The sequence below is a fragment of the Theobroma umbraticum genome, unplaced genomic scaffold (assembly GCF_002168275.2).
Source record: "Theobroma umbraticum cultivar Fairchild unplaced genomic scaffold, ASM216827v3 scaffold_146.0, whole genome shotgun sequence".
Lineage (NCBI taxonomy): Eukaryota > Viridiplantae > Streptophyta > Magnoliopsida > Malvales > Malvaceae > Theobroma > Theobroma umbraticum.
The window spans coordinates 7,446,269-7,460,160 of NW_018397265.1; the positions used below are offsets into that span (position 1 = coordinate 7,446,269).

A 13,892-nucleotide genomic window follows, 5' to 3' on the forward strand; every position below is an offset into this window, starting at 1 on the left:
TTAAATTAAAAAAAAAAAAAAAGAAAAGGAAAGGCCGACACGAATTTCTTTGCAGTTTCAACAATCTAAATTTGCGGTGTCCTGTTCCAAATCATTGATAAAACAAAAGAATCTATGTCAGGTCTGACTGCTCTTGTCTCCAATGTTTCATCAATGATAGTAAACAATTAATGCTTGTTGGATTAATAAGCTAATCAATGATAGTAAACAATTAATGCTTGTTGGATTAATAAGCTAATCATTGCTTCGATTTTGCTATAAAATCTCTATATTATGTCTCTTATGAACATGATTTTTAGAGATTGCAACTAATTAGATAACCTGAATTGTAGAAATAAGATAACCTGATTTAAATACAAAATCTGAAAATAACATACTTACCATTTGGAAATAAATGTCTGTTGATTAATTTGTTCGAGGTCATGAACTCTTGTTACAAACTCATGCATACAACAGAGAACTAGAAAACTCATTCAATCTCTCCCCTTCTCTATTATTCATTGTCATTGTAATTTCTTGGTGTTCAATGAATAAAGATAGAAGAGATAGTCTTCTACATTCTTTCTTGAGTTTCAGACATAGACAAGATGGAACTGGAAAGGTTTTGCAAGTGAAAATCATTGATAAGAAAATGAAGAGGACAAAGAATAGTTCATTTACCACATCCTTCATTCCTTCTACATATGCATTCATGTTATGCAAAAACAGAAAGAGAGAGAGAGAGAGAGAGAGAGACCTTTCATGTTTGCTGATATCATTGGTGAGGGAGCCAGAGACTAACCACAAAGCTTTCAAAGACAACGCAAAGATGACAGAAAAGCAGTGAGGTTTCATGCATTTATACGTAAAAGATAAAAGAAGGCTAACAAGTTCATGAGGTTGACTGAATAGGATGGGAATTCGGGTCCATGTTTTAAGCAAGAGGGGGATCATGTGTGTCTGTCGTGCACCAATATGCTTAGAATCAACAAATTGGAATTCTGCAAATTCTCGTGATCACAACAAAGTGTTATACTGTCGAGGAATTCATTGAAAAATCATGACATCTTATATCGACAGCAGGCATATTTAGAATCGAGTTAACCTGTAGCTAGGCTGTCCCTGAAACCTCAGAGAATAATAGCCACAATTAGCAACTAAGTCCCTCAAAATACAAGCAAGCTAGCCATTTCTTACAGACACCAAATCCTTCCAACTCACGCTACTTAGATTTTCATTCAATCAAAGGGGAAATTTTCATACAAAAACATTTACATTCATCTCTATCAAATCATTTTGTTTACAGTTTTCATTAGTTTGTCTGTACGGGAAAACAGTTGAAGAGAATATTAGCCTATATACTCACTTACATAGGAAGATCTATACATTTGGATCACAAAAAAACATATTTTACAATGAGAAGCTTCAGTTCGAAAATAACCTGATTCTATTTGTAGATATGGTAACTCCACTTCACCAAGGTAACAATATAGTTTCAGATTTCACAAACTATCGGAATCATCTCCTAGTGTGGAAAGAGAAAATGGGGCAATGGCTACATTGAAACTCGGTGAGCCTAATCTGTCAATGTGTTTCATCTCAAAGTCTCCTTCCTGCATTACAATGAACCCAAGGAAATTAGAACTTCTAGGAATGCATTTTAGCACATAGTCCAAGTAGTCCAAATAGTTCAGGACTCATTCACACAGAAGGGCATTACAAATGATAAAAATCAAACACAAAAGTGGCACAAAAGACATGCATAGAAGGGGCCAAGGATCCTTATCAGTTTGCCTCAGAATTGAAGCTTTCACACCCTCAAGGAAGTGGAGAAAATAACCATAAAGTGAACTACAGTCAAGCAACCTGACTCACTTTTATCAGTCAGCATACCGATTCTACGATGAATATGCCATAGGAAGATTATTACTAGGGCTGCACAAAAATAACTAAGTTCCACTCAAAATATTAAACTATAAATCCCAACAAATAGGAAGCTTAATGAAAAAAAATCCAGCATATGCTTTGCATTGTCTGTCAAGCTATCCATTTATTTCAACCATTTTCCCCTACCCAGGCTTTCAACTTGTTGCATATTAAGAAAAATTGGCTTATATTAGGTAATAAAGCAGATTAAAACCTTGAATGTGAGCTTTCTTCATTGAAAGCAATTTAGTCAATAACTAAAAAAGATTACAGCACGTTGCATCACTTAAATAATGATTAAACATTATGATCAAAGTTCTTGCATTGTAAATCCCCTAAATTGAAAAAAGCAACTTGAAAAAGGAAATTCTTTTTCTAATACCATGAATTAAACGGTAGTTCAGTTTTGACAAAATTAAACAACTTTTCCAGTGAGAAAGAAAGCAAACCAAAGGGCAGGCCCCTCTTACCATTCTGCCACTGGGCGTGCTTAATGGGCAAGCAGATGAGTATTCGAAACCTGTTCTGGGAAGAATAACTGGCTGTTCACCAATAACTCCCATCCCCCTGCAGTGAAAGAATTCTACAAGCTCAATATGATGGAAATTAAGGAATAAAAACTTCCATCTGGTACTTATAAAACAGTGAGGGGAAAGACTGAAACTAAGCTATATTAACAATGATAAATAAAAGATAGCATAGAAGATAATAGAGTTAACTCACCAAGCATTTTCAGTTTTCCCATTGGCATCCGTGATAATCCAATGCCTTCTGAGAAGCTGAACAGGACGATCTGAGTTATTGGTTATTCTTATTCTATATGCAAAAAAGTACTGGCCCCTCGAAGGCAGACTTCGCCCCTCTATGTACACACTCCTAACTTGAACTCTGATTCCCTGAAATATCACAGAATATTTGTATTAGATTGACAGTCTTATGGTTCTTCCATTTCACCTTTAATAAACAATTTTCCGTAATTCAATGTTGGCTCTGTCTTAACAGATATAGATAAAACACCTTTTTTTTTTAAAAAAAAAAAAACAGCTATAGATTCAACAGATTCCACAAAGCCAAACGTCTCACAAGTTGGAAACCTTACAGACCTTACTACATTCACTTGGTAAGGACTGAGGATCCCAAGGCATACATCAACTTAGAATTTGATCAGAGAATCAAAAAAAAATTTGAAAAGAGTAGCTAACTTAAAAATCTGGAGTCTTGACAACAATAATGGCCAAAATGAACTTTCATAGCTAAAATATAATTTTAGAAAGCAACATGGAAGACATTAGTTATCCAAAATGCCCAAAGTTATATAAAAGAAGTTGAGATTTTGATAACCCTAAGGTACAAGAGAAAGTTGGGAACAATTGTCCCTTTTAGAATCAGATCACACCTTCAATAAAGACATCACACAATACCGAAAGATCTCTAAGAAACTTAAGGCTTCACTCACTCATTGCTTGTACTACTTATCTTTTACTTTCTCAAATGATGCTATGAAGCAAAATCATACTAGATTAAAATGAAAAGAAAAGTGACTAAAAAGTAAATTGATTCAAATATAATGGAGCCCTAGAAGGCAAGTGGAAAATTTTGAAATAAAATAATTTTTTGAAATTAAATATTACTAAAAATAATGTTAAAATATTATTATTATTATATTCACTGCTGAATGTAGTCATGAAGGTGAAGTATATGGCTAACTAGAATGCATGTGGAAATTGGTCATTACAGTTAGATTAGCCATATAGTCCATCTTCATGACTAAATTCAGCAACGAATATAATAATAATATTTTAATATTATTTTATTCAAAAAATATTATTTTTATTCCAAAATTTTTCACTTTTATTCTAGGGCTCCAAAACATCTTAGTTGGCCCCAATCTACTTCCATATGACCTTTTGACTCCACTAATTCAGCCTCTAATAAAATAGTATTATTTTATCATTATTTAATCACATAAATATTATTTTATCCATCATGTTTCCTTCCACCATCTTATGCCTAGTAACACCATAATCGACCTTAATTCTCCTCAATTATCCGTAATTAAGCTCAATTATCTAGTGATAAAAGTACGGGGTGTTACACACATAGAGGAAAATTTTTTATTTTGTTATTTATGAAAATTAAGTTTTTTTTAATTCCTCAAACATATGTTTGCTTTTGTATCCAATGCAGTTCTTAATTTTCACTTCCAGAATCCAAAGGTAAGCAGCAAAATTAACCCCAAATGAAACCTTAGAAGCAAAAACAGGAGGTCAAATCCTGCTCGTAGAGACTAAAATATGATAAAAACTACCCAGCTTATCAACTAACCCAGAAAAAGAGACGTTACATGAACCGATTACATTCCACTAGAATAAAATTTTAAAAAATAAAAACATGCTTTTGAAAACCAGCAATGGCAGTGGTGTGTAATTAGATCATTGTCTTACCAAGGTTGTTGCATCACTTGAACATTTCAGGAGAGAATGAGGTGCAATTTCCTTCAACTCATCACGATATCGAGCTGCATCCTGAAGAATTACAGAAAAGGCAGCAGCTTCCTCAGGTTAACAAACACATGCACATATTTTATTATCCATAAATAATCTCTAACTGTCTGACATTAGAAATTAAAACAGGAATTGGGGGAAAATGTATAAAGAAAAGTAGGTCATTCTCCAGTGTAGAAAGGAATCTTGAAAGAGATTATGAGCCTAAAAGAATTGAATGTCAGCTACATCCAGATCCATATGACTATGGGAAATGAATCTGGAAAGAGACAATGAGCTTAAAAAATGACTTTTGAGTTCAACTGCATAAATGAAGGACAAGAAATAACACAGGTAATAGTATTGAAAAACAGACACAAAGGCCATCACAATGCGCAAAAGCACTCAAGAAATAAAATTAAATCCTGAACCTGACTTAATTGCATACAAATTAAAGAAGCAACCACATACATGTCTAAAATACATCATGCTACAACTGTGGTAGAAGTAACTTCGTCTCCAGAAGCATAATGGCCAAAATTTTAGGCAAGATTCCTTGGTCATTTCTCTTAGGTACCTAAATGAACTAAGTCAGGTGTTAAAAATTGCAGACCCGAAAAATAAAACAGGCATGAGTTTCATGTGAAGTCAGCAATTTCACTCATTTGACTTATTTTCATTGTGAAATCCTAGGAAAAGAACACATGGAGCCTTACTTAACTTTTTTCTATAAAGTAAATGGATTCTTGTTCCATCTTAAACTGCAAGATTTCAACAATTGTGATTCAGATAGCATTTCTAACTAAAAAAGCCACATCCCATGGTTCCGAACTGCCAACACTTCTCATTTAAGTCACAAAATCAAATTGAACAGGAACAACAAGAAGAAAAAAAAGCTGCCCATTCAAGAATCTTGGGGAAGTACCTCAAATCTTTCATCAGCAACAGCCTCTCGAATCAACCTCCTAAGTTTCAAAACAGGTTCTTCTTCCTCAAACATTTTCAGAGAATCACGTATTCTTGCTGCTTCTTTATAATCCTAAAAGCCCAAAGAAAACTCTTACTTCGGTTTAAAAAGGAAAAAGAAATAAAAAGACCCAAAAGGCGCAAAACAGAAAAAGAAAAGAAAATAACCTCAGATTTAGCAGCGACCTGCATTTGCTGTTTCAGCATTGCATAAGTTTGGCTCCGGGATACATACGAACTCTCATTCGGAGTCGGGTTCGGGTTCAAACTCGGACTCTCCCCTCCACCATTCCCGCCATTCCCGTTCCTCTTCACCGCACACGCCACTATCCTACACCTCCGAACACCAGCAGCGCCGCCATTCCAACAACCCCACCCAACCCTTCTCGTCCTCACAAAGTCTAGATCTGTAGCCAATCCGTGACCGACCCGACCAGGAAAACAGTTCCTCCTCGTTCTCGCATTCAAATCAGTAAAAACCTTAAGGCTCAGGGAATGCATTTTGTATTTGTACGACGGAAAATTCAGAATTTTCCGTCACTTTCTCCCGCTTTACTCCCCAGAATTTTCCCGGAAAATTTTTTAAAAAAATAAAGAGGAAGAATAATTTTGGTGAGAGTATAACGCTGCGTAAGACAGCAGCCGCGACACGATTTTCACGGGGTCGGGAGTATCTATGTTTGGAAATTGAAGTTACAAAAATAGCCTTGGTTTTGGCAAGTTCAAGGTCGAGAAGAGGGGTAAATCTGGAACTTAATGGGTTTTGTTGTCGGTCTCTGAGCCACAAGCCAAGTATATTTTGCTGCTTATGGCAGAGAACGATTGCACGTGTGGAATTTCTGTTCGTCCTACGCGGCGGAATATGAGGTTGGAATCTTCTAAGAATCTACCAAGAATCTACCAGCCGTCAGATTAAATGTGAACGCATTGATGGGCCAATTGGGCCTAACTTTCGGATCCAAACATGCCTTATCCACGTAGAAACTAGTACTGTGTATAATCACGAGAAATAGTAAAGATTATCAATTAATATTTGTTAAGGTGATTTTTATAAAAAAAATTTAATTGATGTATCATTTTTCTTAATGAAAATCATGCCTTAAATGAAAAATTATTTCTTAAAATAGTATTTTAATTAATCTTGACGAGTGTTTATAGACAAATGTTAACCTGATTCGATTGTTATTTATTAAAAAATAATTTCTTTTAAGGCTTGAAAATCTTCTAGTTTATGATCAACAATCTTGTTAAGAATATTATTTTCAGACAATTGAGCAGTTAGTCTCTAAATAAATATATATGTGTATTATGTACAATTGTGCAGTTAATCTCTAAATATATATAATTATATATGTATATGTATGTATTATGTTACTACGATCTTATATGATATCCTTAAGAAACACATTATTAGATGAGGTTGATTTTTTTTTTTAAATTGAAAAAAGAGAATTCGAATCTTATTCTTTTAAGTAGAAGATCATATACCAATTAATAAGTTAAATGCTCGGATACAGATGAGAATGATTTGTTGTTGGGACTGAATAGATGATTTAATATAATGATATTGTTTTTTTTCTTCTTATCACCCATAGTTTTATAGTGTTAAGAATGCACGTATATCATGAGGGCAATCATTTGTTATGATTTATAAGCAAGTAAAATAGCCAATTTGATTCAACCTTAGAAAAATATTTAAATATATAAATAGCTTTTTTTTAAAAATAATTAATAATATTTTCTTTTAAAATTTTCTAATTTTTTGAGGAAATTAAGCTATATATAATCCAATTTCGAATTTATTAATAACTTAGCAATCGATAAAACACACATAAGTTTTGTACCTAAACATAAGCTTCTCCTACTAAAATCATCACACTATTAGTCATTGATTCACCAAGATTTGCTTTCATCAATGGAATATCAGTGAGTTTGCATTTTTTTTTTCTTCTTTATGGGATTTGGGTGATGTTATTAGTTTGGTTAGTGCTCATCATCTTCCAACATGTGATCCACGCCTTTAATGATTAATTAGTACCTAACCCTCTTTACCACATAAGCACATTTGATTATCTTCTGACTAAATATCTAAAAGAAAACTCCTGAATAATCATCATTTGCTCGACTAAAAATGAGCCGTTGAATTTTGATTTATACTTGAACAAACTCATAATCAAATCGCTATTAAATTTAATGTCGGTTGATCTTTTGTCCACCCACATAATAACTTATGTGACCAAATATGTTTGATTTTTTCAATCACATCAACTTGTTAGGTCATATGCCACACAAGCAAAAATGATCCATTGGTATTGAATCTAATGAAAGTTAAATTTTTATTAAGGTAAGAATTTGTTTAGACTTAAACTAAAGTTTAAGGGTTCGATTAAATATAGTAAAATGTAAGGAGTTTAATTGAATGAAGGCTATTTTACTTAGATTTTTTTTAGGGCTTATGCCTTATCTTTTTTACTATCATCGATGTATAAAATAAAATGATTTATATTTAATGAATTGTAAATTTCTAAATTTCTAACAAAAAAATTCATACTAATTTCATGTCCAAATTATATATATTTATTAATTTATTTTATTGCTTATTTTGTTACATGCTGATGCCAGTAAGCAATTAGCAAAATTTGGTTAAATCAAAAATCTTAGAAAATCCAGTTCAATTATTAATGAATTGCTAACACTTTTAATCTACCAGTAATCATGCTGCTTTGTGGTCCTTTCTTTTTTAAAGCAAGTTTTCATATCTTATACTGAAACTGAACTTGTGCATGCTGACGAGGTAAGATCCATAGAAATGTTAGACAGAAAAATAAATAAATATCAAATAAAAATACGTTGATTTCATTTAGTTTGGATTTTAAAATTTAATTCAATTAATTTTAATAAAAATTCAATTAATTCTATGGATGAAAGTTTAGATGAAGCTTGCCATAGAAAAAATAAATAAACAATTTGATGGTCTAAATTGAGATACGTTGATTTTGATTATTTTAAATTTTGAATATAATTTGATTGAGTTCAATTATTTGTTGGAAAAGTTTAATTAATTTATTTTTTAAAATTTTAAAATTAAATCAATGAATATATCTAATTAATATCGGAGCATGTAATTCCTATTTAAAAAGTAAAATTTGAATTTATTTTTTATAATTTAAAAAATGATCCCAATTATTATTTCAGAAAAAAAAATATTAACTCAACTGAGCAAATGCTCGTCTCAACATTAAACTATTGAGTACGAATTGAGACGAACGTGTGGATGAAGCCCGCAGCACAGCACGTCTCTAATTGGTCAGAGCACGGTTGAGTTGGTCGGTCAGTTGTGTAGGGGTGTCCGCGAATCACGGACCAACTTTTCATGGGTTGGGGCCAAACACAAAAACGTGAGCCTGAAACCAAGCGAGCCCTGGGACCCGCAAAGCTTTGATGATTCTTGGCCCTTTCCGCGCACAGCCGTGTTTGTTTTGCTGGACGTTGGCTAACTCTGGCTACCTAGCTGGCTGGCTGGCTCCTGATTCTGCCCCCACCCACAATCTCTCTCTCTCTAATTGATTGCTTCTTTTCTTGATTTTGGTTAAGTAGAAAACTTCCTTTAAGCTGGTTAGCATCAGCCTGACCACCACCCCACCATCATCTGCTCACCACCCAATTAAGCCTAAAGAAAAGCATGTCTAAATACAAAAATGTCCTCTTACCCTATTCCATTGATATTATCATTCCAGGCCTTGTAGTTTTGGAATGGCAAATTTGGCTTTTTGTCAGGTTACCCACCAAGAAAATGAATAGCAATTTGCCGTTTGTGTTCCCCCCAAGAAAGAATCATTGTTCTGATTGAATTTTTTAACTTGAAATGATACATTTTCTCTGTAGGAACTATACATGGAAATTGATACCGAAGGGTATGAGAAAATCAAGAACAGAGCCTTTTCAACCTGACCTGCCATCCAACCTCCCAAAAGGGCCAATTTAGTCAATCTGTCATCAACCAAGAAAAAAAAAACAATTACTGGTGGGAAAAAGGAAAAGGAAAAAGAAAAAGAAAAGAAAAGAAAAGCTGAGGATCATAGAGAGCCATGAAGATTGCACCAACAAACAGCAAGACCAATAGACACAAACAACAGCAGCAACAACAACAAGGAGTTCCCGTACAAATGGAATCATCGGTTTCCTTGTTAACAACTATAACCACTCACACCCCATTCTCCCTTTGCTTTTCCCTATGCCACCACCACTACCATCTTCTCTCCCTCTTTATTTATATTTCTCTCTTCTTCTTTGCTTATTCCCTCTTAGCTGTCTTCTTCTTTTCCCATTGTATCTTGTCAATTTTTGTTTCGTCCTCCACCTCCCCAGATCGGTTTCTCCACCACTCACTTCGGTTCCAGGTACCCTTTTGTTGGAGAAGAAAGAAATTTGATTTTCTGATGTGGTTCCTTTTGCTTGGAAGATATGGGTGTTTGTTCTGTTGTCTGTCTAGTATTTTTCAGGTTTTTCTTTGTGAAACGAAATCCCAAGATTTGGGATTTCCTTTGTTCTTCTTTTGATTGAAAAATGGTATATTATGTTACTCATTTTGATCACAGGAAAGGGGAAGCTTTTTCAAATATGGCAGTTTGAGTTTTTATTGTTACTTACCAGTTTTATTCTAGATGTTCTGTTTATTGTTAGTGATTCATGTACTTTATTAACAATTGCAAGATTTCTTCTTTTGCAATGATGCTATGGCTAATGCTGATGCTATTGACGGATTATATTTGGCTGTTTCTAGGAACATGTTTGGAGGCCATAACAACAATCCGGTATTGCCTGTTTTCCTTGAGGAAAATCGGTTCCACTACGAAAATAATGCATTGCCTCGGCTACAGTTATTTGGAGATTGTAAGTTCTCCCTAGAAATTATAGTTGATCTTTTGGGTGTATTTTCCTCTTATTGCAGTTAAAAGAAAATAAAAAGCCTCTTGTTATTGCTTGACTTTAGTTAGATGCCATCTATTGCTGTTGATTTGGTGATTGTGTACAATATTTCTCATATCCAGTACCATATATTCATAATACTTTGTTTGAAATGTTTTCCCATAACTTGGTGTATCCTGGTTTTACAAGTTATTTTCTTTGAACCGTACATCTTGGCTTAAACTTTAAGCTTGGATGTTTGGCTATCATGTTACGAAAGTAGAGATTTTGTATTGCTTCATTTTGTAGCAAGTGTGTAAGTCGGTTTAGCTCAATTGTTCTATTGAGCCTACTCAGTGAGGGAGCGTGCTAATGAGGTTATGTTATATCACTTTAGTTTTGAGTATGTTGTGGCCTCATATTCAGGTTTTGGAACTTTCATTTGCTGCTATTTGTTTTAGGTTGAATGCTTAATATTGTTTCAACAATTGGACAAAATCAATACTGTCACTAAGTTTTTGGTGCTTGAGTTTTATTGATGATATGCAACAAATATGGCAATTTTTTTCTTTTTTAATTATATGGTTCCTTTGGAGCTCTTGAATGAATCAAATTCTCTTTGTGCTTCTGCTTATGCAAGAGATTTTTGAATAGTTCACATCATTTGGGAAAATGTTACTTTTTTTACTAATGTATGAAGCCCTTTGTTTCAATCCATTGAAAATTTTGGAACTTTTTAATATTCTTTAAATGTCAAACAAAATACACTTCTAATAGCATGAAGCCTTGTGCTGGGTGCAAAATCCTAATGTATTTCAATATGTGCCATGGCACCTGTTATTTGTGATTTTTTTTTTTTGGTGAAAGGCATTATTTGTGATTGTGGCAGCTTGGGTTGAGTGTTGTGATCATTTGAGTAGCAGAGCTGGCAAGGGTTGTTGCTTTGCTTTCTCACCAATTTGGAATATTTTATCTTGGTGGGAGCAATTGAATTTTTGTAGTTTCTAGGAAGACTAATTGTGTTGCTTGAGGTAGCATGCTCTTAGATCTTTTAATTATCAAAGCCTAAGCTTTATTGGCTAGAATATAGATAATTCTTCAATAAGGCTCAGGCCATACTTTTTATACTGAGTTTAGAACCAAAACCTTCTTTCTACATATTATTTCTATTCAGACTGTTTCTTCCCTTCCAACTTACTCTTCCACACTGATGTTTCCATAGGCCTATATTTGATATGATGTAAACATCTAACAGGGCTGTAATTTACTTTATTTTCAATTATTGCTTTTTCACATTCCTACAATTGACTTTTAATTTTTTATTGTAGTATGCCTGCTATTCCTCTTCAACTATGTTGTTTTTGTTCTAATTTCATAAAACAATGTTGCAATCCCTTACATTCTGGTCTGGCTGTGGTGCAGGCCCCTTCAACAACATGGGAAATGAGAATACGACTTCTGTGAATCGGCCAATTAAAAGGGGTAGGGAGGCAGAACCGACTCTCACACAACAAAGGCATCACATATCTGTGAATAATAACCTATGTCTCGATGAAGCTGGTCAACCTGGTAGTGTTCTGAATCCGAACCCTGTGTCGACTGGATTAAGACTTTCATATGAAGAAGATGAACGCAACTCTTCTGTTACCTCTGTAAGTGGAAACATGACGACTTCCCTCCCTGTTATGCTGTCTCTGGGTGATAATCTAAAGGTGGAAATTGATAGGCAGAAAGAAGAATTTGATTACTATGTCAGACTTCAGGTAATAATCAGGTCCATGATTTTTATTTTATTTTATTTTTTGCTTTTTAGGCAGAATGTGCATCATTCAGCTTCTCATGGTTCACATTTAAGAAATATGCACTCAGTAATCAATCAACTTGTTATATGTGGGCAATAAGCAATCAATAAATTTCCTTTCTAGTTTTCTACACAACAAACAAATGTGAGTTTTCTAGCGGTTGTATAATGATGATGGTGATACGATGGTGGGATTTATTTGCAAGACTGAACCAGGAATATTGTGCTGGTAGATTTTTTTTTTTTTAACACATGCAGTCTCAAAGCTGATTTCTCTATTTTCCCTTCACTCCCCCTGCCCCATATATGTTTCCAACAAAATGATTTGAGGCTTGTAAAACAGGATGGCAAAATTAGACTGAAAATTTTACTACATGCTTCAGGACAGGGTAAGAAAACATGCATTTTAGTACTTTACAAGGTTTAATGCTCAGCTTGTGTTCTATGCATGCTGCTGTTTAGATCTGTTTTGCATGCATTTCTTACTTGGTGTTTATATAACAGGCAGAAAACATCTTAAAAGGTGTAAGAGAGTTGAAGCAAAGACAGACAATTTCTTTTCTAAATGCTATAGAAAAGGGAGTAGGCAGAAAATTGCAGGAAAAGGAGCTTGAAATAGAGAACATGAATCGCAAAAACAAGGAACTAGTTGAGAAAATAAAACAAGTCAGCATGGAAGTTCAATCCTGGCACTATAGAGCTAAGTACAATGAGTCTATTGTAAATGCTCTGAAGAGCAACTTGAAGCAGGTAATGGAACAAGGAGCCATGCACAGTAAGGAAGGCTGCGGGGAAAGCGAGGTTGATGATGCAGCCTCATACACAAACCAGAACCATCTGGATGTCGTGGATGGTTCTGGAAATTCATTCTCCTTGAAGAAACAGATTAATTGCAGAGCTTGCAAAATTATGGAAGTTTCTATCTTGTTATTGCCATGTAGACACTTGTGTTTGTGTAAAGATTGTGAAGGCTTTATTGATGTATGCCCTGTCTGCCAGGTAATGAAGACTGCAAGTGTTCAAATATACATGTCTTGAGAGTGTAATGGTGTATGTAAGGGGCATGTAACTAAGCACTTGCACTTTTCATTACCTCAAAATCGAGGAAATTTGTTCCACTGGATCAATGAATTGTTCCCAGAGAAATTGCTGAACTTGAATGAATGGAGTTGCAGTGATCTTTCCCATTCATTTCTCTCATAAATAACCCTCTGGAGGACTCATCCGGATTTTTATTTTGTTGGCTTTTTGTTACAGAACTTCCAAGAACTTCCCTTCCTTGGATCCCGAACAGCTGAAAGCCTAAAACAACTGTTATGCCTGTTAGGTACTCATACTTGGCATTGGTGTAATGTTGGCAAACAAACACAATCATCTATTTTTTGCTTGCCCCTTTCTTATCTTTCAGTAAAGGAAAACAAATTTCCTTTCCCTTCCATTTTTTTATTTTCTTTCATCACTTTTTCCCACTCACCAAATGCAGAAAAATGTGGTCTGGTCCATCTGACGTCAAAGTGCATTTGGTGGGCGGCTGCAGCCCACCACGCTCGCCCCACAAAACCATAGCTGTTGCCAATGTAGCATGCCTTGCCACTGCAAGGTTTGCCTTTTCCAATAGTGGGAATAAACCATGTAGGACTCATCATCAGGCTAAAATGCTCACTCCCAGTCCCATCCATTTGCCCATGGCTCCCATGAATGTGCAGAATCAACATCAACCAATCAAAACATTTAAATAATTTTAGTCAGACCTACCTCAACCACACATTTGGAACAGCCTTTACAAACACTTATTTTTTAGTAGATTTCATTTATAACATAAATTTTCA

The 13,892-nt window shown here is 34.4% G+C and overlaps 3 protein-coding genes across 4 annotated transcripts in view; 1 reads left to right on the forward strand and 2 right to left on the reverse strand.

Annotated features, from left to right (window-relative positions):
* The window catches only part of LOC110422592 (UDP-N-acetylglucosamine-N-acetylmuramyl-pyrophosphoryl-undecaprenol N-acetylglucosamine protein), a 6,088-nt gene extending 5,295 nt beyond the window's left edge, over window positions 1-793 (reverse strand). The window contains exon 1 of the mRNA XM_021436569.2: window positions 737-793. Coding sequence (XP_021292244.1) covers window positions 737-758 — 22 coding nt within the window. The 5' untranslated portion in view covers window positions 759-793. The remainder of the gene's footprint in view (window positions 1-736) is intronic.
* An 18-nt stretch (window positions 794-811) lies between these two features.
* On the reverse strand, window positions 812-5,998 carry LOC110422593 (uncharacterized). Of its 2 annotated transcripts, XR_002445729.2 has the most exons (7): window positions 5,523-5,998; window positions 5,314-5,427; window positions 4,350-4,430; window positions 2,629-2,801; window positions 2,376-2,472; window positions 1,421-1,592; window positions 812-980 (listed from the first exon to the last, which is right to left on the reverse strand). XR_002445729.2 is itself a non-coding variant. In XM_021436572.2 (6 exons), exons 1-6 carry the CDS (start codon window positions 5,853-5,855, stop codon window positions 1,482-1,484), a joined length of 909 nt encoding a protein of 302 aa, XP_021292247.1. In that variant the 5' UTR covers window positions 5,856-5,998; the 3' UTR covers window positions 1,234-1,481. The 2 variants fall into 2 exon arrangements, 1 of the variants encoding a protein (XP_021292247.1); XM_021436572.2 differs by lacking the exon at window positions 812-980 and having other exon boundaries at window positions 1,234-1,592.
* Window positions 5,999-8,959: 2,961 nt separating this feature from the next.
* Window positions 8,960-13,248, forward strand: LOC110422859 (E3 ubiquitin-protein ligase BOI-like). Its single transcript, XM_021436873.1, has 4 exons — window positions 8,960-9,754; window positions 10,138-10,247; window positions 11,685-12,025; window positions 12,568-13,248. The coding sequence occupies exons 2-4, from the start codon at window positions 10,142-10,144 to the stop codon at window positions 13,099-13,101; spliced, it is 981 nt and encodes a 326-aa protein (XP_021292548.1). The 5' UTR covers window positions 8,960-9,754; window positions 10,138-10,141; the 3' UTR covers window positions 13,102-13,248.
* Window positions 13,249-13,892: the final 644 nt, after the last annotated feature.